Raw genomic sequence first — 27,825 nt, forward strand, 5'->3', positions numbered from 1 at the left:
GGTAGCTCAGTGAATAAGCAACCGAAGTACCCTCAGTGCACAATTTGCGGAAAGCTGCATCCTGGAATATGTCACAAGGGTACAAGAAGGTGCTATAATTGCGGAGGGGAAGGACATCTGGCCAGAGACTGCACTAACCGGTTCCAGGTACCACCCCAGCAGAACAACCAAAACAAGAGTACCCCCTCACAACTACATCAGATGCAAGCTACCATTGAAGGAACACCGATTAGCCAAGGGAGATTGGAAGCTCCACCAACTACAACGAACGCCAAGGTTTTCTCGCTTACTAAAGAGGATGTGGCAAGTGCCTCTACTGTCGTTACAGGTCAGCTGCCTATTTTCAGTTAGTATGCTTTAGTATTGTTTGATACTGGGGCGACACACTCGTTCGTCTCAGCACCTTTTACAAAGAAATTAGACATACCACCCCAAACACTAAATGTCACGTTCTTAACAACCCTACCATCCGGGGAAGTTATGCCATCGGATCATATGCTGCGGGCCGTACCTATCTGAATCGCAGACAGAGAACTCTACTGCAATCTGATAGTACTTGACATGTGGGATTATGATATTATACTGGGCATGGACTTTCTGAGCAAGTACGACGCCTCAATCAAGTGCCGTAATAGGAAGGTAGTCTTTCGATCTGAAGCTGAACCGATGTTTGAATTTATTGGGGAATCTAGGAAAGAAATTGAAAGATTCTTATCAGCTATAGAGGCACAGAGTATGTTAGACAAAGGATGTACTGGATTTCTAGCACACGTGGTTGAAACAAGACAAACCGGGAGCCAGAAACTAGAAGAGGTCAGGGTAGTATGAAACTAACCGGAAGTATTTCCTGATGAGCTACCGGGATTAGCACCTGATAGAGAAATAGAATTTACGATTGAAGTAGTTACAGGTACTAAACCAATCTCTAAAGCACCTTACCAGATGGCGCCGACTGAGTTGAAGGAACTTCAAGAACAGTTACGGGAGTTACTCTACAAGGGATTTATTCACCCTAGTCACTCTTCATGGGGAGCTCCGGTACTATTTGTGAAAAAGAAGGATGGGACTATGCGAATGTGTATAGATTACCGAGCACTGAACAACGCGACAGTCAAGAACAGATACCCCCTTCCACTGATTGACGATCTGTTCGACCAATTGAAGGGAGCAACTGTCTTCTCTAAAATTGACCTAAGGTCCGGTTATCATCAAGTGAAAGTGAAACAAGATGATATACCAAAGACAGCCTTTCGAACAAGATATGGACACTATGAGTTCGTAGTTATGCCCTTCGGAGTGACAAATGCCCCTGCGGTGTTCATAGATTTTATGAATCGGGTATTTACGGCATATCTTGATAAATGTGTGATTGTCTTCATTGACGATATTATCATCTATTCGAGAACCCAGGAAGAACATACCGAACATCTGAATATTGTACTGCAGATCCTCCGAGAAAAACAAATGTATGCAAAGTTTTCCAAGTGCGAGTTCTGGCTAGATCGAGTAATATTCTTGGGTCATGTCATCTCCAAGGATGGAGTTATGGTAGATCCAAGTAAGATTGAAGCTGTGAGTAACTGGAACAGACCAAAGAATGCTAGTGAAATCAGAAGTTTTCTAGGACTAGCGGGTTACTACAGGAAATTCGTAGAGGATTTCTCCAAAATTGCAGCCCCTATGACGCATCTCACCAAGAAAAATAAAAAGTATGAATGGATGGAAGACTGCGAGAAGAGTTTTACGGAACTAAAACGGAGACTGACCAGTGCTCCGATACTTACTCTTCCGGAAAGTAACAAAGGCTTTGATATGTATAGCGATGCTTCCTTACTAGGACTTGGAGCTGTACTTATGCAAGACGGCAAAGTCATCGCCTATGCCTCCAGGCAACTCAAAGAGCACGAAAGAAATTACCCCATTCACGATCTAGAACTAGCAGCGGTGGTCTTCGCTCTAAAAGCATGGAGGCATTACTTATATGGAGCCCAGTGCAGGATTTATACTGACCACCAGAGCCTGAAATATTTCTTCACGCAGAAAGATTTGAATATGAGACAACGCAGATGGCTCGAGCTGGTCAAGGATTACGATTGCGAAATCTTTTATTATCCCGGAAAGGCGAACAAGGTGGCCGATGCACTCAGCCGGAAGTCCGGTGCCACCTGACATCGCTATTATAAGTTCGAGGACGAACTTTCTATGAGGTATGGGGTACTGTAACACCCACAAAATTATAAGATAGGTATATGAGTATTATTTTTCCTTAAAGCATAGAAATGAAAAGAATAAGAGAAAAGGGAAAATAAAAACAAAAATATAGAATAAGAAGGGGTGAGGTCAAGCATTGAATCTTAAACCTCCCACAAATGATGGAGATAAATTGATGCATGATGACCACTAGGATAAGGAGTAATAGTTGGATGGAAAGGAATGAAAAACTTAATTAAAGGTGAGAAGGAAATAAAAGAAAACTAAACAAAAGAGCAAGAGGAAACCAAGTGACTTACCTTCTTTTCCTCTTGGTTAAGAAAAGGAGCAAGCAAAAGAGGAATTGCTTACTTCCCTCCCTCTCTCAATTTTCGTGGGAATTAAAGGAATGATGGAGAAGAAGAGTTGAGGAAATGAAAGAAGACATGTTTCATTTAACAAAGGAATAAATAGATTTGGGAGAAGAAAAAAAAACAAGAGAGTAAGTCCTTTTCTTTCTTCCTCCTTCTTCCTTCTTCATTCCTCACCGAACCAAGAACTTTCTCCTCTCCTCATCCCAATAGCTAAGTTAAGTTCTTCTCCAAGAAAACTAATTTCCGTGAAGAAGCCTTCAAGTCCTAGCCCTTCCAAGCAAAAGAAACAAAAGGAGGTACAAGAAGAAGAAGCTTTCTCCTTCCTTGGCACCTAGAATACTTTTCTCTCTAAGGAAAACCACAAGCGAAAGGATGTAAGTTTCCCTCACCTGTGGTACAATAGCTTTTGTGTGTTCTATGAAGATTCGGTTACATAAAAATCTAAGCAACCCTCAAGAAGAATTTCGGCCAAGATAAGACCAAAGGAAGGACCTAGGGAATGTAAAGATCTAAATTTCGACATACTTGATATGTTTCTTGTGACAGGTATTTTATGGTAGGGATTTATTTTATGTTTCTATGCTAGAATGTTTAGTTAGAACTTAGATTCATAATCCTAGACTTTCGGCCAAGCATGAACAAAAGAATTAGGTAAGCTTAAGCCTTAAACTAAAACATGCTCCTTTGTTCTTATGATAGGTGCCCTATGATAATGGTATTGTTAACATTTTCTCCTACTTGTATGTTGATTAGAACTTCATTTTCATGCTCATGAATATTCAGCCATGGTATAACTAAGGGCCTAGGAGAGCTTTAACTTAAAACTAAGCATGACATGATCTCCCTAAGATAAGATATGAAGCTATTATGATATGCCAATGATTGCATGTTGATTTGAACTATATTTCATGTCTATGAAGGTTTGGCCATGTTTAGATTTGCGGCCTAGGGGAGTTTAAAACAATTCTACGATGCTCATGACCTTCTTGATGAAATGATATGAAACTAACTTAATGTTCTTAGGCTTGTTTGTTGCATGGAAATTTGGTTACATGCTCTATAACTTTCGGCCACACAAGGTTTTAAGACCTAGGAAACTTAGAACCTAACTCAACTATGCTCATGTTGTTCCTTGAAATATTTGCTATGAAAGTTGTTTAAGGTTCTCATGCTTTTAGGACACTTGAACCCAAGCTTTAAGTCCTACAAGTTTCGGCCAAGTCATGTTTAAGGGCCTAGGAAATTTAGAACCTAACTCAACTATGCTCATGTTGTTCCTTGAAATATTTGCTATGAAAGTTGTTTAAGTTTCTCATGCTTTTGGGACACTTGAACCCTAGCTTTAAGTCCTACAAGTTTCGGCCATGTCATGTTTAAGGGTCTAGGAAACTTAGAACCTAACTCAACTATGCTCATGTTGTTCCTTGAAATATTTGCTATGAAAGTTGTTTAAGTTTCTCATGCTTTTAGGACACTTGAACCCTAGCTTTAAGTCCTACAAGGTTCGGCCATATCATGTTTAAGGGCCTAGGAAACTTAGAACCTAACTCAACTATGCTCATGTTGTTCTTTGAAATAATTGCTATGAAAGTTGTTTAGGGTTCACAAACTTGAATGATAATTTTTTACCCAATGTATGCTTGATAAGTTTCGGCCATGATAAGTTGTAAGTTTAAGAAACCTAGAACTCTACCTAAACTTGCTCATGGTGTTTTCTTATGGTATAAGAAATCATACTTATTTAGGGTTCACATGTTGGTATGGAGTTTTTACCTAAAAACCCAATCTATATGTTTCGGCCACTATAAGACATTAGGGTTAGAAATCTAATTATGTTTCCCATGTATCTTATACACCATGTTTATGAGATTGCTATGCTTCTTTGTTTAATTATGCACACTTATGATCTATACATGATGGAAACCCATATGTTATGCTGTGTGTTATTTATGATGAGCTGTGTGCCCAATTTATGCATGATATATATGATGAGTTGTGTGCCCAAGTTTGCATGTTATTTATGATGAGCTGTGTGCCCAAACTATGCTTGTATTTATGATGTGCTGTGTGCCCAAATTTTACATACCATTATGATGAGCTGTGTGCCTAAAATTCTATATGGTATGATATGATAAGAAATACGATGTGCAAGAAATGATAAGAACCATGATATGTATGACATACTACTTTACTTTATATGGCTTGTACCAAGGGTGGGCTCCATAAGCGCCCCGGGGTCGATGGACTAAGAAACGGGCCTCGTTAGGGATGGGCTCCTAAGTGCCCCTAGGTCGATGGACTAAGAAACGGGCCTAGTTATGTATGCCTTGTAGGGTTCAAGACTTGCTACCTTGGATCTACATGGGACGCGCGCATTTATGTATGTGGTACAATCCGGGGCCCTAATCATGTTATGAATGTAGGACCGTTGGGCCGGCTAGAAGGGGGGGTTGAATAGCCCTGAATTAAACACAACCCTTTCTCGAACAATTAAGCTAACACTTGGAAAATAGATTAAGCAGAAAATAAAGCATAAAAACGAGGCACCGGATTTGACTTGGTTACAACCGGGGAGGTTGTTAATCCAAGGAAGATGATTGCACTAAGAACTCCTTCAGGCGGAGAAGCCTCGTTTACAGCAGTGTAGGCACAAAAAGAAAGAAGCTAATCAAAGCAGTGGAAGCACACAAGTGTTGTTTACAATTTTTGAACTGATTATAAGCTTCTGGACCAAGGCTATATTTATAGCCTTGGTCGGGGCGCCTGGAAGGGTTCCGGGCGCCCTGGGGGGATAAAACTTTATCCCCCAACGTTCAGATCGCGTAAATCGCGATCTTGGTCAAAGTCAGGGTCCGGGCGCCCGGATTGGTTCCGGGCTCCCCGGAGCAAAAAGTCAACTGTAGTTGACTTTTGTCCGGGACCACTTTTCCGTTAAGTCCCCGTCTCAGTCCGGGTCTTCTGCTACGGATCCGCTTGATTTGGGTGATCTCTGATATCCGGAATAGGGCTCACCCGAACCCATCTTCTGGTCTTCTCGAGCGTGCTTCCCTCCGGCTTCTCGTCCCTCGGAATTGCTGCGTGTCCCTTCTCGTCCACCAGCGTACTCATCCGCAGACTTCGTCCCTCGATCGCACCCCGTGCCGACCTTCGCGTTAGCTGCGTCTCTTGCTCCCCGAGCAATCTTCCGCTCAGGCTTTCGTACCTCGGAACCATCGCGCGCACTTCCTTCTCGTCCGCTGGTGTACTCTTCCGCAGCGCCTCGTCCCTCGGACGCACCGTGTGTCGTCCTTCTCGCTAGCTGCGTCTTCCGCTCGAGTACCTGTGCTCCTAAGCTCCTGCACACTTAGACACAAGGTTAGAAACAAACAGGACCTAACTTAACTTGTTGATCACACCAAAACAACCTTGGGGTTCCAACAATCTCCCCCTTTTTGGTGTGATCAACCCAAGTTAAGCTAGGGCTAAAAATAGACATTAAATAACATTAAGTAAATTAACTTAATTTTTAATTTAAGTGCAAAAAGATAGAGAAAAGATAAAAATCAAAGTAAATTTATCTACCTCCCCCTAGACTTATACTTTCCCTTCTCCCCCTTTGATCACAAAAAAATGGGGTTCCAAGAAAAACAATCTAAGGGTTAAATACTTAGAAAAAGTATAAAAAATTCTAAGTTTTTAAGAAATTTAGAAAATTTTTCCAAGCCATTTAAGCTGAGATTTCTTGTTTAGAAAGATTCTTAACTTAAAAAATGATTTTTGAGAATATAAAAAATTCTAAGTAAATTTCTAATTTGAAATAAAATGTTTTGAATAACCTTTTTCAAGCATTAATTAATTCTTGTATTAATGCTTCATTAGTAAGTTAATTAAACATTTATTTCAATATTTTGGCTTCCAGGTCGTGGCGATGCACTAGGCCTTCTTGGTTATTGGAGCAACAACCACTTCCTTAGACAAAGCCTCATAAAGAAATTATTTGTTTAATTGTCTCACTTAAAGCGCTAATTTTAATTTTAAAATTAATTTAAGCATGATTTAGGAACCCAATATAGGTTCCAACCTACTGGATTAACTAAGAGGTTTTTAGGGACATATTTTCTTGAGATGTTCCTGATTTATCCCAGGTGATATTTAAAGTACCAATTTAAATTATTAAATCTTCTAAAATTGGTTTTAGATGAACATGCATAGTTCTTTAAGTTATCTATTTGAATTTTCAAATTTTGATTTTCTAATTCCAATTTTTCATTTTTCAATTTTAATTTATCTAATTCTTCTAAGGGACAAGACTTAGCTAGAATTACTTTTAAATTTTTATTTTCACTTTCTAATTTGCAGCAGTCTTTTGTTAACAGTTTAACGAACTTAAACATTTTATCGGGAGGAAGAGATCGTACCTGACTTACCTTGTCGATCTCGTTGTCCGTTTCTCCCCCTGAGCTGCTGCTTTCTTCCAACGTGTCTCCCCTTCATCGATGCTCTCGATGCTCATTTCGGAAGAGCTTGAATCGCAGTCGTCGTCTTGATGGCTCGCCATTAGTGCGAGTCCGGAGAATGCTTCGACTTCGGATTCGGACGACGTATCGTCCCACGTCGCTTTCAGGGCCTTTCGTTTCTGGATAGGCTTCTTTCCCTTCTCCTTGTCTTTGTTCTTCAGCTTGGGGCAGTTGTCCTTGACGTGCCCTTCTTCGTCGCAGTGGTAGCAGCGGATCATCCTTTTCTTCTTCCCCTGCGGATGGTTAGCAGATCTAGATTTACAAAGTTTCTTGAATCTTCTTACCATCATTACCATTTCCTCGTCGTCGAGAGAGGATTCCGACTCAGGTTCGTCTCTCGAAGCTTTGAGGGCGACGTTGTTCTTGGGCTCCTTCATCCCTGCACATCTTGACTCATGGACTTCAAATGTTGAAAAAAATTCTTCTAATGAAATTTTTTCTAAGTCCTTAGAAATGTAAAAAGCATCTACTAGTGATGCCCATTTTGAATTTCTCGGAAATAAATTTAACGCGTACCTGAGCGAATCTCGGTTACTTACCTCTTCTCCGAGATTCGTGAGTCCGGTGATTATTTCTTTAATTCTGGAGTGCAGATGTGCGACTGTCTCGTCTTCCCCAAGTCGCAGGTTTGTGAGCTGATTCCGAAGCAGATCTCTTCTGGCGAGCTTGGCTTCGGACGTCCCTTCGTGCAGCTCGAGGAACTTTTCCAAAAGTTCCTTTGCCGAGTTGTATTTACCGATCCTGTTGACTTCTTGAGGCGGAAGTACGCTTAGCAGATGGTACTCTGCTTTGCCGTTCGCCACGAAGTCAGCGTGCTCCTTTTTTGTCCATTTATCTATTTCCTTGTCCTCTGGAGCTTCAAAGCCAAATTTCATCGTTAAAAATAGTTCAATATCGGTTGTAAGAAATACCTGCATCAGTTTTTTCCATGTGGTGAAATCCCCTTCGTATTTCGGCGGGTGGATGCTTGGTCCGGCCATTTGGTTGCTTCGTTCGGCGGTTAGTCCTCCTGAAGCGCCTCGGCTCTGATACCACTTGTAGGACCGTTGGGCCGGCTAGAAGGGGGGTTGAATAGCCCTGAATTAAACACAACCCTTTCTCGAACAATTAAGCTAACACTTGAAAAATAGATTAAGCAGAAAATAAAGCATAAAAACGAGGCACCGGATTTGACTTGGTTACAACCGGGGAGATTGTTAATCCAAGGAAGATGATTGCACTAAGAACTCCTTCAGGTGGAGAAGCCTCGTTTATAGCAGTGTAGGCACAAAAAGAAAGAAGCTAATCAAAGCAGTGGAAGCACACAAGTGTTGTTTACAATTTCTGAACTGATTATAAGTTTCTGGACTAAGGCTATATTTATAGCCTTGGTCGGGGCGCCTGGAAGGGTTCCGGGCGCCCTAGGGGGGATAAAACTTTATCCCCCAACGTTCAGATCGCGTAAATCGTGATCTTGGTCAAAGTCAGGGTCCGGGCGCCCGGAAGCATTCCGGGCGCCCCGGAGCAAAAAGTCAACTGTAGTTGACTTTTTGTCCGGGACCACTTTTTCGTTAAGTCCCCGTCTCGGTCCGGGTCTTCTGCTCCGGATCCGCTTGATTTGGGTGATCTCTGATATCCGGAATAGGGCTCACCCGAACCCATCTTCCGGTCTTCTCAAGTGTGCTTCCCTCCGGCTTCTCGTCCCTCGGAATTGCCGCGTGCCCCTTCTCGTCCACCAGCGTACTCATCCGCAGACTTCGTCCCTCGATCGCACCCCGTGCCGACCTTCGCGTTAGCTGCGTCTCTTGCTCCCCGAGCAATCTTTCGCTCCGGCTTTCGTACCTCGGAACCATCGCGCGCACTTCCTTCTCGTCCGCCGGTGTACTCTTCCGCAGCGCCTCGTCCCTCGGACGCACCGTGTGCCGTCCTTCTCGCTAGCTGCGTCTTCCGCTCGAGTACCTGTGCTCCTAAGCTCCTGCACACTTAGACACAAGGTTAGAAACAAACAGGACCTAACTTAACTTGTTGATCACACCAAAATAACCTTGGGGTTCCAACAATGAATATGTTTAAGTATACAAGTAATAAGTTTTCAAAGGACATGTTGCATATGTTATTGCATGAATCATGTTTTTGAAAGTCATCTTGCATAACACATTATGATTATGTTACGATACACCATGATCCCTATGATTATGTTTTGTTATGTTAGGATGAACCTTATTATTATGTTAGGATATGTTATGATCATGATTATGTTATGTTAGGATGCACATTATGACTTTATTAGGATATGTCATGATACCATATGATTATGTTATGATATGATGCTTCTATACATGATATGATGAGTTGTCTTTATGCTTTATGCCTTGAAGCTTTATTTATGCTCTACGGTTTTTGTGAGTAGGAAAGGATCTTACTGAGTCTTAAGTGCTCACAGCTTACTTTCCTTATACCACAGATAAGGACAAAGAATGGATGTACTAAGGGAGCAGCAGGAGGGGGCAAAGAGGACGTGTGTAGTAGTGACTCGGCTAAAGAGAAAGACCTGCTTCTAGTTAATAAGAATTTTGTTCATATTGTTCTTTTATGACTCTATGACACTTCATCATGCTCTTTAGTATTATGGTTTAAATTTATGCTAAGCATGTTATATGACCCATATGATAGGTAGTTAGTGATAATGTTTTGAAAAGTAAAGTAAAAGTTTAAAGGAAAAAATATATATACTATAGATAAGACTTCCGCTGTTTTAAAGAAGAAATGATAAGTAACCCCCGTCAGCTTAAGCAGGAAGGGGCGGGGTGTTACAGACATGTCCGAGGGTCCAATCACACACAATCACATTAGGGTCATAATAGTTGGATCTAGGATGTCTGCAACCACAGAGTTAATCTATTTGCACATCCTACTATTATCCTTCCTAAAACATGTATAACATGTGCATAATTAAACTGAAAAACCAAATACACAGAGGCAATATCCTAGCTCTGATACCAATTGTTGGTTGCTATTTGGAATATCGTACTGGTTCCCCTGTACAAAAATTTTGTACAAGTCCCGAACCTTTCCTAACAACCTACTGTGTTCTTTGGAAATTAAATTTGGAATCGTAAACAGAACTTAACATTATTGATTCCAAATTCAACTTATCTGTTTTTAGAGGTTTAGACTTGGATCGCAAATGATGCTTAACATTATTAATCCAAATCCACCCATGTTACAAAGTTAATTAAATATTTATTTCAGAGTTCGGCTTCCAGGATAAACATGACGAGGTACTAGGCCTTCTTGGATATGGGATCATCCACCACTTCATAGACAAAGTCTTTCAATGAAATTCAATATTTAATCTCCTTATAGTAACCCTAAGTTTAACCATTAAGAATAATCGAATCACAAGATCGAAAAACAAAAGAAACACAAAATCGAAACATAAATTTGATTGCCTAGAATCGTTAGCCTCTTGTGTTTGGTAATTCAAAATCCATACAAAGAAAACTAGCATGATGCGGAATAAGACAACTAGTTATACCTTTCTTTGTAGCTAAAGACCTCTTGATCTTCTATTGTATTCCTCACCTCCTCTTGGACGTCGTGTGGGCGATGATCTACCAAGATGAATTCCACCGGGACCACTTCTTCTTCTCCAATACTCTTGAGCCACCAAGGGATGCCAAAATAGGAAATTTTCTTCTCTTCTTATTCCTCTCCAAGCAACCGGCCACCAAGATGATGAAGCTTGAAGAACCACTGGCCTCAAAGGAAGAAAACAAAAGAGAAGAGCATGGAAGAGATTCGGCCACCAAGGAATCAAGGCTTGTGTGTCGCCGTCCATTAAAGAAACAATAAGGGTGCCGACCACACAATGAAGATAGGAGAAAGCCTAGGTTGTGTTATCTCATAAGGCACCCTCTCCATCTCTTTTATAATCCTTGATCTTGGCAAAAAAGGAAAGTTTAATTAAAACTTCCTTTTCTTCTTCCTATGGCCGGCCATATCATGGAGTCTAAAAAGGAAAAAAAAAATCAACAAAAAAATTAAAGTTTCCTTTTAAACCATGATGTCTACAAAAATGGAAGTTTTAAACATAATTAAAACTTCTTTATTTGTGATCTCCCTTTAAAAGGGGAAATTTTAATAACAATTAAAATCTCTCTTTTTAAATTTCCTATTGCACATGAAAATAAAGGAAAGTTTTAAAAATTAATCTCTCTTATTTTAGACAACTACAAAAAAGGAAAGATTAATTAAAACTTCTCTTTTAAAATCATGGTTACAAAAAAGGAGAGTTTTATCATAAATTAAAATCTTTCTTTTAAATATTATAGACAACTACAAATAAGAAAAGATTTTAATAAAATTAAAATATCTCTTTAATCTTTTGTAGATAGTTATAAAAGGAAAGATTTTAAAATCTAAAACTCTCTTTTAAAAATCATGAAGATGACTATTAAAGGAAATTTTAAAAATAAAATTTATCTTTTAAATCCCTTTTCATGAATGGCTACAAAAGGAAAGATTTTAACAAAAATAAAATCTCTCTTTAATCCTATGTGGTTGGCCCCATGCTTGGACACCAAGCATGGTTTGGCCGGCCACTACTTGGGCTCCAAGCCTATGCTTGGCCGACCCCCTAGTTCCAAGCAAGGTTGTGTCCGACCCATTATTTGGATAAGAAGTGGACTTAGTGGATACAAGGTTTTATAGTGGCTATAACAGGGACCGAGAGGAGAAATTGATTTTGGTCTCCCAATGAGCTTGAGCTTCCTGTGTTCGCCCCAAACACCCAGCTCAAGTTCATCAATAATAACTCATACCACTAAAGAGTTATTAATGAATGGCACCAATCCCAAATTATATTATGGGCTCCTTCTTATTATGAGTGCATTAATCTCCCTGTGTTTAAGATATAAGAATGTCGACTAATTCAATGAGTTACTGACAACTCACTTAATTAATATCTAGCTTCAAGAGTAATACCACTCAACTTCATTATCATGCCGGACTAGGTCCACCTACAGGGTTTACATGACAATAATCCTTATGAGCTCCTCAAGGGGACATCATCAACCTAGTTTACTAGGACACAGTTTCATTCTATAATCAACAATACACCATATAAATGATATAATTTTTCAACTTATCGGACCTATTGATTTAACGAGCTAAATCACACCCTTTGATAAATTAAAGAAATAAATATTAAATATACGTACTTGTTATTATATCACGATTAAGAGCACACACTTCCATAATAGCAGAGGTTATATTCTCTTATATAGTCAGTATAAAAAGAAACTACCTCAAATGGTCCTGCTCAATACACTCATAGTGTACTAGTGTAATTTTATAGTCTAGATAAATTAATACCAAATTATACTACAACCACTCCAATGGTTTGTCCCTTCCATCTTAGTTGTGAGCTACTATTTATAATTTATAAGGATATGATAACATAATCTTCTGTGTGTCTCCTCACACCATGTTATCTACAATATAAATTAAATGGACAACTACACTTAGCATAAATATAGGCATTTAACCAATGTGATTCTTATTTCTAAATAAATGTTTATACAAAAAGCTAGGCTTTTAGTATACATTCCAACAAGAGTGTTGAAGGTTTGAAGTTGTAGACATGAGTGGCTTGAGGTTGAGGGTTCAACACGTGGATGAAAAAAAATGGGGTTTCTACCTTTATTGGTGAGAGCCGTGAGAAAAGAGGAATGTGGGCTCTAATACTATGTAAGAAGAAGAAGAAGAAGAAGAAGGAGAAGGTAAGAAAGAATATGAGAGGAATAATTAATCTTATTGTTCATTCATATTTGTTATAACGATAGTACAATATATAATGTTTAAAAAATATTTGGTCAATTAACCAATTAATAAATAACAGAATTATTCTAATGATTATAACAAAATTATTAGAATAATCCTAATACTAATTTGATTTGATTTGATGATTTTATCTGATAAATCATGATGATTTTCTTTTAAACTGCTCTAACGAAGCCCAAGGTGAAGCTAAAGCCAAAGCCCAAGTCAGTGGCAAAGGTCGTGAAGAAAGCTACTCCAACGATAGAATCGGGTTAGAAGAGGAAGCCAGCGTTGAAACCAAAACCAAAGGCAGTTGCTCGGCTGACAAAGGCCGTTAAGCCCAAAAAGAAAGGCACATCGACGAAGAGACCTACTGCTCCTGACGATGCCTTGTATAATAGGAGGGGATGGATTATGCCAGTGTGTTCATTGAGCGAGGAGAGGGAAAAGTGTTTCAGTTGTAAAAAATATTAAGATATGGATGAAAAAAATTGAAAATCTACCGTGTGAAAAAAAATTGTCGCAAATTTTTACAAAAAAATAAAAATTTATGGTAAATCTACGACAACAAAAAAATTGTGTCATAGATTTGTGACAAAAAAAAAATTTGTTGTAAAATTTATGATGAATTTTTATTTTTTTAATCATAAAAATTTGTGATAACTTATTTGTAACGAAAAATTATTATAAAATTCGTCATAAAAAAATTTACAACAAATTTTTTTTCAGATTTTGTCATAAAATTCATCACAAAAATGACCTTTTTTTATATAGTGTCTGGTGTTCCTTAGATGTCTGGTACTCGTTCATCCATCGACTTATTAGCCATCGAATCTGTTGACCCGTCTAATCTTTCTGTCTAATATTTTTGATCCGCCAAGATTTTTAATTTATTTAGTATCTTATCTAGCTGTCCAACTAAAGTTTTTAGTTGCTTACAATTTAATTCAATTGACCTACTAGGATTTACACTTACCTAGATTTACTAAGGCTTTCATTTGTCTAATTTTACTAGGATTTTTTGGCTAAAGTACCTATACACTTAATCAACTTTTATTAGATCATAATCAATCTTAATTTTAAAGCTTTATTAATATTAAAATTAAATTTGATTATCTAGTATTTCAGCGCCGACGGATAGATATAAGTTGCAATCTGGATTGATTAAAATGGATGCTTTTTTTCACTGATGGGAAATTATTGAAATGGATAAATTCGGGTACCACTGTGAGAACCGGCCCCGAGCCATCTAGTGCTATGTGACTTGAGTTGTCTGCTTCAACAAGAGACAAGAATCCTATACACATGTGTGGACGAATTCCCAAGTGGAAAGGACAAGGCTAGAGAAATGCATCTTATCTTATCGGCACGGATAGTAAATTAACCAATGGGCAATGGCCCCTCTCTCGAAAAGCAGAATTAGACATGATAAAACAGGAGAATATGGAAGACCTTCAAGAACCGCAGAAAGGAAAGAAGTAGCAAGCGGCAGCGACCGACCGAAGAGAAGAAAGGGTTTAACGATATATGCTCACCCCCCACCGTCGCCCAATTCCATATTGCGACTAGCGAGCGAGTGCTAAGGACTCAGGTTTCAGAATTTGGGGATCAGTTAGCTATAGCACAACGGAGGCCATGGGGGGCAGCAGCAATAACCAAAATCAAAATCAAAATCATAATCATAATCATAATCATAATCATAATCATGGGGGGAGCAAAGTCCCAGAGGCTAGCAGCGGCGGCAGCGGCAACAAATTGCTTCAGGTGCTGAACGTGAGGGTGGTGGGGAGCGGAGAGAGGGTTGTGGTGCTGTCGCATGGCTTCGGCACGGACCAGTCGGCGTGGAACCGCATCCTCCCCTACTTCCAGCGCGACTACCGCCTCATTCTCTACGACCTCATCTGCGCCGGAAGCGTCAACCCTGATCACTTCGATTTCCGCCGCTACACCACTCTCGATTCCTACGTCGATGACCTCCTCTCCATCCTCCACGCCCTTCGAGTCGACCGCTGCTTCTTCATCGGCCACTCTATCTCCGCCATGATTGGCATCATCGCCGCCATCCGCCGCCCGGACCTCTTCCTCAAGCTCATCCTCATCTGCGCATCGCCAAGGTGCATGTTTTCTGGATCCAGAAAACCCTCTTCTCTTTCCGTAAGATAACTGATTTTGGTCTTTAATTTGTTCTATGTACAAATTGGGGATCCGATCCAGGTTCTTGAACGACGGGGACTACCACGGGGGATTCGAGAGGGGTGAGGTGGAAAAGGTGTTCTTCGCGATGGAATCCAACTACAAGGCGTGGGTGCAGGGGTTCGCTCCGCTGGCGGTCGGGGCTGACGTGCCGGCGGCGGTCCAGGAGTTCAGCCGGACGTTGTTCAACATGCGTCCGGACATCTCTCTGTTCGTGTGCAGGACGGTCTTCAACAGTGATCTGCGCGGCGTACTCGGCCTAGTGCGCGCCCCTTGCGTCGTCATCCAGACCGCTAAGGATGTGTCCGTCCCTCTATCCGTCGCTTCCTACCTCAAGGTTCAACTAGGCGGCCGCACCACCGTGGAGCTCTTGCCCGTTGAGGGCCACCTCCCCCACCTCAGCGCCCCATCAATTCTCGTCCAGCCTCTCCGCCGCGCCCTGGCCTCCCACCGGTGAGTAATGTCGAGGGCGTCGGCTACTCGAGTTTGCATCCGGTACGGCTGATGGCACGTGTAGACTGATGTTGTCCTTTAGTTTCTGACTGTGGAAAATAAAAAAAAACCAAGAACATCAAGAAGTAAAAGAGTTATCAACCTGAAGGTCACGCGCGTGACCTCACCTTTCCTTGTGTTCTTTTGTATCTCCTTATCCTGCGAGGAGTGATCGATTCAATCAAATCGATTGCCATCCGACTCTTGATCAATTGGCAGAATTTTATTGTCGGACTCAATTTTCAAAAGTAATACAGAAATATTTTCCTAAAACTATCATCTGTAAAATGTGAGCTGGAAATATGCTTGAGAAGTAATTAAAAAAAAGCTTCATCTCGTGTGGAATGATTCTCCATGGAAAACTAATTAAGATATGCTCGAGTAAATTATTCCCTGCATCCCTCGCCCACATGTGTAGACTGCCACACCGCCTCGCTGTTAAAGAGCTGTTGAAATATTATTATTCCACAATTTCCCGAAACATAGGGATGGTAATCTGAATTAAATTTATAATTAATACAATTCAGGCGATGGACTTCGTTGGTTGTCAAGCCCGAGTGGGAAGCTAATGTCAAAACGTAGTGGACGCGTAGCTCTGCTACAATGTCAGTCGAGTTTGAGAAGGTCGCTGGAGTTAAAGTGTCAAGTCGCCGAGTAATACAGTGATGAATAAGGGTCTCATCAAAGAAGGGTAAAAACAGAAAAAAGATCCATGTTATTAACATGGAGATCATGGTCAAAAATAATTAAAGACCCTAGTCGACTGATTGGATCAGATGATCGAGAACTCCAGTCGGTTGGGCGAGGACGATAGCAATAAATAGAGTTAAGAGGTAAGCGACAATCCACGAGCTTCCAGTCCGTGCTGATCGAGCAATATGACCGGTCGGACAAAAGTAACCACTAACAGGTGGGAAGCAAAGAAGGTGATAAGCCAGCAGCTTCGAACGACACAATCGAAAGGGGATAGTCAGTCTAAGCAGGATCCAGTAGACTTATAGTAGAACCCAACTGTGTATCTCATTGTACCCTTTTCGAGATTTGTACACTTAACAATAGAGCATGTCTAGCAGCTAAACTGTATTTTATAAGCTTATAACCTGCCACATTAGGGATTTATATGCTCGTTTAAGGAAAGGTGTTACCGACACTTTTTGACTTGTTTTTCCTACGACACTTTGGAAAATCTGCGTGCACTTGGAAATGCATGCACAAACACTACAATAACACTATAAAAGGGGGTTCTCATCTACAGACAGAGGTATGCGTTGTTTTACTGTTCAATACATTCAAGGCTATAGCTTCCCACTATCTATTCCCCATTGAGTACTAACTTGATCGTCGGAGGGTTTAACACCGGGAACCCTTTCCCAGCTCAACACTAATGTCTTTTGTGTTGCAAGGCTGCGTGGAGTCTTTGCCCCATCAACCTGTGAGCCACATCCCTAGCCTACTATCATCTCCACTTTCGGACAGGATCATATTTGACGTCATTTGTGGGAACTCTACTTGAATCCAAAACGTGAAGATGAAGGAGGCTGACGACTTACCATGGTGATGCTAATACAAGAAGACTTGGAGATGTTGATACAAGCCCGAGCTACAAAGATGGAGTAGCAGCAAATAGCAGCCGACTGCCGAGCAAATGACCCCGCAACGTCGATGATAGGATAGCCAACTGATCCTAGAGCCTGAGCGAAAAACCCCGTCGTTCGCAAGCCAAACAACAAGCCAACTGGGGCCTTCTGAGAGATACTAAATGCGTCGATCCCTTATGACCGAGCATTATTCCACATGCCCTTGGAAGAGCAAGGCTGAGCGGAAGGGACACAGGGATTTGTTGGTGCGGGAAGTGATGTGCGTAAATATTATGATCGTTTATGCATGTTTTAACGCACATTCACTTGCTTTATACGTATATATTCTTTGTATGATCGTCTCTCTTATCATATACTCATCATAAATACTCTTTTGTTTGGAGATCTGTTTTTTGTTTTATTTTGTATTGACAGGGACAACTTTCGGAGCAAAAACAGCAATTGTTGATGCACCGGAACGAGGCAGAGAGCATGGTCGTGCAACCTCGCATGGTCGTGTGGCCAAACAGAGGAAGAACATGGCACGGTCGTACAACTCTTGCACGGTCGTGCGGCCAAACAGAGGAGGATCCATGCATGGTCGTGCCCCCCCCCCCCCCCACGACCGTAGTCAAGCAATGCTGCAATCCTGCACGGCCATGCCCTAGAAGCATAGCCCCAGATCCACACGATCGTGCCATATCTGTACGCCCGTGCAGCATGGCACAGAGACAAAAGATAATACGGTCATCCCATATCCGCACGGTCGTGGCACGGGCCGTGCGGCGCCCGTGCCCTAACTTACAAAAGGGTCAAGAAACTTATTCTTAGGGGTATCTTTGGTTTTGGACTCCGTCCCTCTCCTTGGAAAAGGGTTCTCCCCTCGAGGGAAACCCTAGAGCCTCATCCACCGCCATCCCTTGACGTTCCGTCCATCTCCAGAGCAAGGAGGCATCCCCAAGACATCGGAAACCTCGACAAGCATCTCTTCTTCCCCTTCTTCTCACATCAAGGGTTGTAAGTATGCTTTACTTTATGTTTTGAGGTTGTTCTTCCCTCACAATGGAGTAGATATCCTCTTCTAGGATTAGGAAGTATTTGTAATGTGATGGAGATGTAGAACTATGTAGATTCGTCATATTTCTATTCAATGACTTGTTAATGCCTTGTTCATGATGAATTGTGTGTGTGACATATTTATGTTTCTTTGCATGCTTCGTTGATTGATGTGGAGGATTGTTAATCACCCAAAGGAGATGCCCTAGAGCATATTGACCAAAGTGCCCTAGTGACAGGAGTAACCCTTTCCGAACGTCTAGGACATTCCCTTAAAAGGAGAAACAATCCCTTAGGAATTGCTGCTCTCGTAGAAAGAGTGATCTAGATCATATACCCAAGGGGCCTTACTGACAAAGGTAACTCGTTCACGGACATCTAGGACATTCTCTTAAAAGGAGAGGCAATTCCTCCATAAGAAAGTAGGAAATCGTACCAAATCTCTACCTTTATCCTTATTGTTATTTACTAGACATGTATTCCTGTGATCTACCGAGGCGCCTCATGACAGGGGTTAACAGTTATAGGATTTCACAGGAATCGTCTCTATTCGATACTTAAGGATATTGACCAATTTAACTTCCTGCAAGAGCATGGACATAGAGGGTAGAAACTACGCAATTTATGTAATATCTCCTAGTATTATAATGAAACTGAAATCCTATAATTCATCTCCCAAAGCTCATTCCCTCCAAGATCAATTCCCTCTCTCTCCTCTCTCTTCGTCTCAACCTTCTTTCCCTCTCTTAAATTACACTCGTTAGTTCGTAAGCGTCAAAGCCAACTTTCGACCGTTTAGACAACTTACTTTGTGACATCTCTAGTGCTTAATCAAGAGTCCCTATGGTTCGACAATCTTATATATTACTGACGACGAATCCGTACACTTGCAGAATCGTAATAAGTTTTTGGCGTTGTTGTAGGGGACTGTTTTCGATTAACATTAGTTGATTAGTATATGAATTACCCTAGACATTTTTCTTTTTTCCTTTGCATTTTCTTTCTTGTTTTTATTATGCATTTTCTTTCTTGCTTTTCATATAGCATTTTCTTTCTTGTCTTTAATTCTTCATTTTTGTTCTTTTCTCATAATTTTTTTTAGATACCATGAGCACTAACATGTCAAGCAGGTCCTTAAGAGATTTCTCTGCACCCATTTCTGTAATATTTTTATCTCCCATTGTGCAGCCTCATATTGAAGCAGAAAGTTTCCAACTAGATCCAGAGCTAATTTTCATGATACAACGTCACAAATTTGGAGGAGAAATATCAGAAAGTCCTTATTTACATCTTGAGATATTTCTAGAACTTTGTGATATGGTGAATTGTGAAGGAGTGTCAGCAGATGCAGTTCGATTGATGGCATTTCCTTTTAGCATCAAGGATAAAGCAAGGACTTGGTTATATTCTCTCCGTCCTCAAAGCATCACAAGTTGGGAACAATTGGAGAAGCAATTTCTGAATCATTTTTTTTCTCCAAGTAGAATGATTTATATGAGGAATTGCATAACAAATTTTGCTCAGGGATATGGAGAATCATTATTTGAAGCATGGGGCAAATTCAAGAGTTTACAAAGACAGTGCCCTCATCATGGTTTGGAAAAATGGCTGACCCTGTACATATTCTATAGGAGAATTTCTTTCTCAAATAAGAGTTTGTTAGATTCATCAGCTGGAGGTTCTTTTATGGACAAGAGTGTAGATAAAGCATATACGTTAATTGATCAAGTGGCATTGAACCTCCATGAATAGTCGAACAAGAGTTGGATGGAATTTCCTTCAAAAATTCAAGAAGTGCAAGCCATAAATGCAAGAGAGTCTGTCAAATAAAATATAGTTTAACCACCCAAGAATGTTGAAATTCACAAGTCACAGAATGAGGAGTTCAAACATTTAGGGGCAAAGATTGAAAGCATAGTTTAAAAATGGTTCAAAGAAGACCTTCCTACTACACAAACAAGATCTAGTGTAAATGATAATGATCTTAAGTTGAGAAGTGGCAAGAATCATGAAGAACTTCTGAAGAAGGACATGTTTAGAATTAAGGAGAAGAACAATAAAGGACCACATGAACTCAGTTTCATTACTCCAGGAAGTTCCCAAAGGCCACAAGTACTCTTCCCTCAACGATTAATCACATCAACACTAGATAAACAAGTTGGACCTCCTCCATAAGCTCAAAGAGAATATAGGATAAAGGAAGTACCTTTCCCAAGACCTTCACTAAAGGTTCCTTTTCCACAAAGGCTAGTGAGAGTCAATGAAAACGAAGACTTTAACAAATTCTGTGACACTAATATGGTTGAGTGTGGATTTCTAGATGTATATGAAGATGAGGACTCTTCAGATGAGGATTGTGATGATAATGCAGTGGATAATAAGTTTTCAGATTTACCTTCTGGGTTTACAAGGTGTTATGATGAAATTGAATTTTCATATGATGAATGTGATGTGGTAGATCAACTTAAAACTGCAAATGAAGTTAGTAATCCTCCTATAGATGATTCTCCCACTAAGGATATTGATGTTGGTTTATTTTTTGATGTTTGTGTTGATGATGATGTTATGAAAAGAAGTGTAGGGAGTTGTATTGTGGAAGCAGCATCTCAAGAATCACCTCCTTTATCCACACAATCTTCTAAGATTATGAGAGTTGCAAGGATTGAACATGTTGTGGACCAATGTGTAGGGGCTTGTACAATAGAAGCAAAGCCCCAAGAATCATCACTTTTAGAAGTACCACCACTTGAGCCAGAGCTAGAGTCAATACAAGATTTAGAAGTCACATCCACATGTTTAGAACTTTCAGATATCTCTCAGCAAAGCAAGGTTAGTATCTTTTGTGATCTTTTGGAAAATTTCATAGATGTACCAATAGTAGATTTTGATGGATGTGATTCAATTTGTGATACACACTCAGTTCATCTTAATAAGGTTCTAGTTCTATCTGATATAGCATGCTTTGGAGAGGTATATTTTTCTTTTGGGTGTGCAGATTTTCATGGGGCCTATAATTGGAAGCTCGATTTGAACCGTCTTCGACCTCCTGAAAGAATTTCCAAGAAGACGAAGATGGAGAGAGCGATTCTTCACTTTTTGATGAAAGCTCCCTCCATAATAAGAGTCCTTGGTAAGGGGGTGATGAATATCTTACCCCTCCAAGAACGAGATTTCGATGAATCTAATGAGGTGGTCGAGCTAATGACCTTAAACAAGCGCTTCTTGGGAGGCAACCCAAGTTCTTTCTTATTTTATTTATGTCTTTAGTTATTTCTTGTTTTCATTTCTTTCCTCATAATAAACATGTATCCTCTACTTAATTTTTGTTGTCAATTTTCTTTTATAGGACTCAAAGATTAGGAGGAGGACAATTACATGATGGAGAAGTTAATGAGGGCATTTGGCACATATCATTTGGTAACTTCTCTTACTTTTAATCTCCTCCACATTGTTTTTAGTTTTCATTGGGACAATGAAAAGTTTAAATCTGGGGGGATGCATTAGATGCATTTTGTTTTGTTTTGTTTTTGTTTATTTCTTTTACATAATAAATTTTTCCTAGTTGTATCATTCATCACATTATGATTGTTTGTTCCTTAATGCAAAATACTAACATGTTTCATCTAGATATTCATGTTGTGTAATTTGATATGCTAGTACACCTATTGATCTTTATTTTCCTATCCATAGTAGCATGAAGTGAGCATTGTTATTACTAGAAGAATTTGAATGTTGGCCTAGTTTTAGGATCTCTTCACATTATGCTTTACTTTGATGGTAGATATTTTTGAAAATAGTTATGATTCATAGAACCGGACTAGTACTCTTGCTTCTATAGTGACCTCTCAACTACATTTTGGTTACTGGATAAACTCAGATCATGTAAGCTCATTTGGAAAAAATCAATCCAAAAAAAATAATAAAATAAAATAAAATTTAAAAAAATGAAAGGTTGTTCAAGTTTGATACTTTGCAAATATAAAAAAAGGAAAAAAAATTAAGGATAAAAAAATAGTTATCGTGAGTGGAAACAAGCAACTCACCCCTTTGAGACCGAGTTAGGTTACTGGGGAAATGAATGCTATGTTTCTCTTGATACTGAGTATTCCTTTGAGACCTTGTGTAGACGATGCATAATATTTTTGAGGGGAACGAACCTTTCATGTGGCAGGTAAGTGCCTATCGCCGGAAGTATAAGGTGTTAGAGAGTATACTAAAAGTCTAGCTTTTTGTATAAACATTAATTGTTGAAATAAGAATCACATTGGTCAAATGTCTATATTTATGCTAAGTGTAGTTGTCCATTTAATTTATATTGTAGATAACATTGTATGAGGAGACACATAGAAGATCATGTTATCAGTTCCTTATAAATTATAAATAGTAGCTCACAATCAAGATGGAATGGGGCAAACCATTGGAGTGGTTGTAGTGTAATTTGGTATTAGTTTATCTTGACTATAAAATTACATTAGTACACTATGAGTGTATTGAGCAGGATCATTTGAGGCAGTTTCTTTTTATATTGACTACATAAAAGAATAAACCTCTGTTATTATAGAAGTGCGTACTCTGTCATAATATAATAACAAGCACGTATATTTAATATTTATTTCTTTAATTTATCAAAGGGTGTGATTTAGTTCGTTAAATTAATAGGTCCAATAAGTTGGGAAATGATATTATTTATATAATATTTTGTTGATTATAAAATGAAACTGTGTCCTAGTAATATAGGTTGATGATGTCCCCTTGAGGAGCTCATAAGGATTTCCATGTAAACCCTGTAGGTGGACTTAGTCCGACATGACAATAAGGATGAGTGGTACTACTCTTGGAGCTAGATATTAATTGAGTTGTCAGTAACTCATTTAATTAGTGAGCATTCAATATCTTAAATACAGGGAGACTAACGCACTCATGATAAAAAGGAGCCCATATTGTAATATGAGATTCGTACGGTAGTGAAATAATAACTCTTTAGTGGAATGAGATATTATTGATGAACTTGAGTTGGGTGTTCGGGGCGAACACGGGAAGCTCAAGCTCATCGGGAGACTAAAACTAATTCCTCCTCTCAGTCCCTGTTGTAGTCTCTTATTTATAAAGCCTTATATCCACTTAAAGTCAAGCTTCTTACTCATCTTATGGTGGCCGGCCAAGCCAAGCTTGGAGCCCAAGCTAGGGCTAGCCAAGCCAAAGATTGGAGCCAAGTTTATGGCCGACCAAGCTTAGAGCCTAAGCTAGGTGGTCGGCCACATTAAAATAAAAGGATATTTTAATTTTTTTAAAATCTTTCCTTTTGTGGAAGCCATGGTTTTAAAAGAGAGTTTTTAAATTTTAAAATCTTTTCTTATATAGCTTTCTACAAAGGATTAAGAGAAAGGTTTGATATCTTTCCTTATTTGTAGTTAAAAGAAATATTTTAATTTTTGATAAAACTTTCCTTTTTTGTAACCATCCACATGTTTTAAAAGAGATATTTTAATTTATAAAATTTTCCTTTTATAACCAACAAGGGATTTAAAAGAGAAATTTTTCTATTAAAATTTCTTACCAGAAACAAATAAGGAAGTTTTAATTTTGTGTTTAAAACTTTCCTTATTTGGAGCACAAGTATATGGCCAGCCATGACAAGCATTAAAGGAAGTTTTAATTTTTTGTTTTAAAGCTTCATTTTTAGTCATTGGCAAGGAATATAAGGAAGTTTTAATTATATTTAAAAATTTCCTTTTTTGCCAAGACCAATGATTATAAAAGAGATGGAGGGGTGCCTCATGAGTTAATAGATCTTCTATTCCTCTCTTCCAATCCTTGGTGGCCGACCCTTGTCCTTTTCTTTTCTTCCTTGGAGGCCGGCGACATCAATTGTGGTAATCTCTTAGTGGTCGGTTGCTTGAAGGAAAAGAAGAAGAGAAGGAAGCTCTCTTGTCTAACATCCCTTGGAGGTTAGTTGGTGGCCGGATCTTGGAAGCCTTGGAAGAAACTTGAGTGGATTTCATCTTGGAAGATCGTCGCCCACACGACGTCTAAGAGAAGGAAAGAATACAACAGAAGATCAAGAGGTCTATGTAACGACCCGTCCCTTTGGCCTCTTGGGCGGCCCTTGTGGCGGCCCAACTGGCGGCCCTTATGTCGTCGGCTCATTTGGCGACCTCTCATGTCGTCGACCGACTACCCTTTGGCCGTGCCGTTACTCACTAGGACATTCCACCCCTGGCAGTGGATTTTTACCTTCCTCAGGATTCGAGCTCTAGACCTCCAGGCTAAGTAGTAGAGTTTATGAGGAGGACAATTACATGATGGAGAAGTTAATGAGGGTATTTGGCACATATCATTTGGTAACTTCTCTTACTTTTAATCTCCTCCACATTGTTTTTAGTTTTCATTGGGACAATGAAAAGTTTAAGTCTGGGGGGATGCATTAGATGCATTTTGTTTAGTTTAGTTTTTGTTTATTTCTTTTGCATAATAAATTTTTCCTAATTGTATCATTCATCACATTATGATTGTTTGTTCCTTAATGCAAAATACTAGCATGTTTCATCTAGATATTCATGTTGTGTGATTTGGTATGCTAGTATACCTATTGATCTTTATTTTCCTATCCATAGTAGCATGAAGTGAACATTGTTATTACTAGAAGAATTTGAATGTTGGCCTAGTTTTAGAATCTCTTCACATTATGCTTGACTTTGATGGTAGATATTTTTGAAAATAGTTATAATTCATAGAACCGGACTAGTACTCTTGCTTCTATGGTGACCTCTCAACTACATTTTGGTTATTGGATAAACTCAAATCATGTAAGCTCATTTGGAAAAAAATCAATCCAAAAAAAATAATAAAATAAAATAAAATTTAAAAAAAATGAAAGTTTATTCAAGTTTGATACTTTGCAAACATAAAAAAAAAAAAGGAAAAAAAAGGGATAAAAAAATAGTTATAGTGAGTGGAAACAAGCAATTCACCCCTTTGAGACCGAGTTAGGTTACTGGGGAAATGAATGCTATGTTTCTCTTGATACTGAGTATTCCTTTGAGACCTTGTGTAGATGATGCATAGCATTTTTTTAGGGGAACGAACCTTGCGTGTGGCAGGTAAGTACCTATCGCCGGAAGTATGAATCTAAAAAAAAAAAACTTTGTCCGTGCCTTCTCTTCGACGCCGCCATCACCCCCTCTCTCATTGTGCACACATGATGCCGCCGCCACGTCGGTTTCCTGTGGCCCACTATCGGTGCCGTGTTTTCCTGCCATCATACCTCGTCATTGTCAACAATTAGCCGTGCCACTCTCCCATCAGAGTGTGGTTGCAAAAGCACCTCAATCGCATAACCGTGTCCCGCTCGACCACTGCCGCCTTCTCCGTCGGTTGCCTTGGTTGTTGACCTCAAGCAAGCCACCCTTCCGCGCCTCTTTGTTCGCTTGCTCAAGGCGTTCTTCTACAATCGGATCTGACTCCGTGCTGTCGAGTGATGATGCTGCTACCACACACCTTCGCAGATGCAGCGTCCCACTCTTTCCCCGTTGTCGATCTCCCAACTGTCGCCGCACCACCATGCTACACCACCACTGACTCGTTCTGATGTTACCATGTCTCCTTTACCACTGCTCAGATGTCGAGCGTCGTCGCTCCCTTCGCATGAGCTACTGATGTGCGTAGATTATATACACTTTTATGCATGCTTTGACGTATATTCACATACTTTATTTGCGTTTGATCTGTGCATTTCTACACCTCTTTTCATATGTTCAGCATAATTACTCTTCTTTATCGGAGATCTACAATTTGTGTATTTTTCTATTGACAAGAGCTATTTTTGGGATGAAAACTACGCTCGTAGATGATTCGGAGAACAAGCAAAGACAAAGGGCTTGGTCGTGTTAAGTTCACACGGTCGTGCCACTTATTTGAGGTGGAGAAGACTCTGGCCGTGTGATTCCACACGGCCATGCCAAGAAGTAGAGGAGGAGATAGCCACGGCTGTGTGAAGCCACACGGCCGTGTGGCCCTCCAGAGGAGGAGTAGACCTTAGCCGTGTGAAACCCACACGGTCATGTGGTTTGTCCAAAGACTAAGCAGAACACGACCCATGCCCAACACTATTTAAGGGGATTTCTTCCCCTTTCCAAGGAAAGGAAGGTTCTCCCTTTGCAAGATTCAACTTGGTGCCAATCTACATTTCACCGCTCTCCATTTGACGATCCAAGGCTATTTTCATCATCTCATTGACTCCGGAAGCAAAGGATTGGATTCGAAGATCACTCAATGCAATTAGATAAGCTTTTTCTCCCTTCCTCTTCTAGTTGAGTTTTGATGCTTTCAATTCTTATGTCTTTAAATTCCTCCCTTTGTACTATGAAGTAGATCTATTGTTCTAAGATTAAAGGAGTAATTGTGATGTGGATTGATGTAAGAACTCATGGATATGTCAATTTCCTATCTATATGACATTATGATGTCTTGTATCTATTTGATCTTATATGCATGTATTGTGTTTGAGCTTAATTCTCATGTTTTATTGAATGTTTATGTAGAATTATTAATATCATAGAGGGAATGCCCTAGATTGTATGACCGAGGAGCCCTAGTGATAGGGGTAATCCGTTTTTGAACGTCTAGAGTATTACCTTGAAAGGAGAAGCAATTCCCCACAAGGAAGTAGGGAATTGGATGTGATTGTTATCTCTATCTCTATGGTTATTGAGTATAAGTGCGTTCTTGTGATTTATGACCAAGAGGCCCTAGTGACAGGGGTCCCATTACCGGACTTCATAGGAATCATTTTTATTTAATAGCATAGGATATTGATCCAAATAGTATTCCGGCTTGACCACTGCAGGGAAGAGTCGGTAATGAATCTGACTTCCTATAAATGCATGGGAATTGAAGATGGGCAATTGGAGAACCATGATACATTGATAAACATCATATGATACCAAACCCCTAGAACATCTTCCAAATCAAGTCTCTCTCTTTCCTTTTCTCAATATCATTTCTCTTTACTTAGTACGTGACTTTCAACCATCAATTGTTTAGCTAATTTTTTATGAGAAATCACTAGTACTTATAATTAATCTATGTGGATTTGATAATATTTTATATTACTGACGACATAGTCGTACACTTACGGCAACATAATAGCTACCACTATTGGCTGTCAAGCGCCACCACTGAGGAAGAGGAAGCCAACTACTATAGGGGTAATGCAGTTAATTAATCAAAATCATCAATCTTTGATGGATAGGTTGGCTAATTAGATTAATTAGTCTATTAATTGCTTAGCTATAGCATGATGGATTATAACAATTAGTGAACTAGAATTGCTATTAAGTTGTTCAGCTGATGATCTAGTTAATTTTAAATAGATTATTTGAATATTGATTAAAGATCGATTAGTTGGAGATTAATCGTATAATTAATTGAATCATGAATAAGGTAAAAATGATTTGAGTAAATTAAGACTTCAAGTTATGATTAACAGCATATTTGTTATTTGATTAACTTTGTTAACAAATTGATTAATGACAGCAATTAATTAAGTACTAATAGTTTATTAATTAATTGCTTAATTAAATAGCTATAGATTGAGAAGTGTTGGATTTAAAAGTGATAACAGATTCATTTACTAATCGTATAATT

At 39.4% G+C, this 27,825-nt stretch overlaps 1 protein-coding gene and 1 non-coding gene across 2 annotated transcripts; one reads left to right on the forward strand and one right to left on the reverse strand.

Annotated features, from left to right (window-relative positions):
* Positions 1-14,301: 14,301 nt before the first annotated feature.
* On the forward strand, positions 14,302-15,820 carry LOC121980450 (probable strigolactone esterase DAD2). Its single transcript, XM_042532485.1, has 2 exons — positions 14,302-14,976; positions 15,077-15,820. Exons 1-2 carry the CDS (start codon positions 14,498-14,500, stop codon positions 15,510-15,512), a joined length of 915 nt encoding a protein of 304 aa, XP_042388419.1. The 5' UTR covers positions 14,302-14,497; the 3' UTR covers positions 15,513-15,820.
* Positions 15,821-19,672: 3,852 nt separating this feature from the next.
* Positions 19,673-19,778, reverse strand: LOC121983487. The gene has a single exon (XR_006112537.1). It is a non-coding gene; the product is annotated as a small nucleolar RNA R71 (small nucleolar RNA).
* Between the last annotated feature and the right edge of the window lie 8,047 nt (positions 19,779-27,825).

Source organism: Zingiber officinale, chromosome 5A, assembly GCF_018446385.1.
Source record: "Zingiber officinale cultivar Zhangliang chromosome 5A, Zo_v1.1, whole genome shotgun sequence".
Taxonomy (NCBI): domain Eukaryota; kingdom Viridiplantae; phylum Streptophyta; class Magnoliopsida; order Zingiberales; family Zingiberaceae; genus Zingiber; species Zingiber officinale.

Coding starts and splice junctions, on each gene's coding strand:
- LOC121980450 (XM_042532485.1), top strand. CDS start 14,498: ATGGGGGGCAGCAGCAATAACCAAAATCAAAATCAAAATCATAATCAT. Junction 14,977..15,076: donor CTCATCTGCGCATCGCCAAG/GTGCATGTTTTC, acceptor GATCCGATCCAG/GTTCTTGAACGACGGGGACT.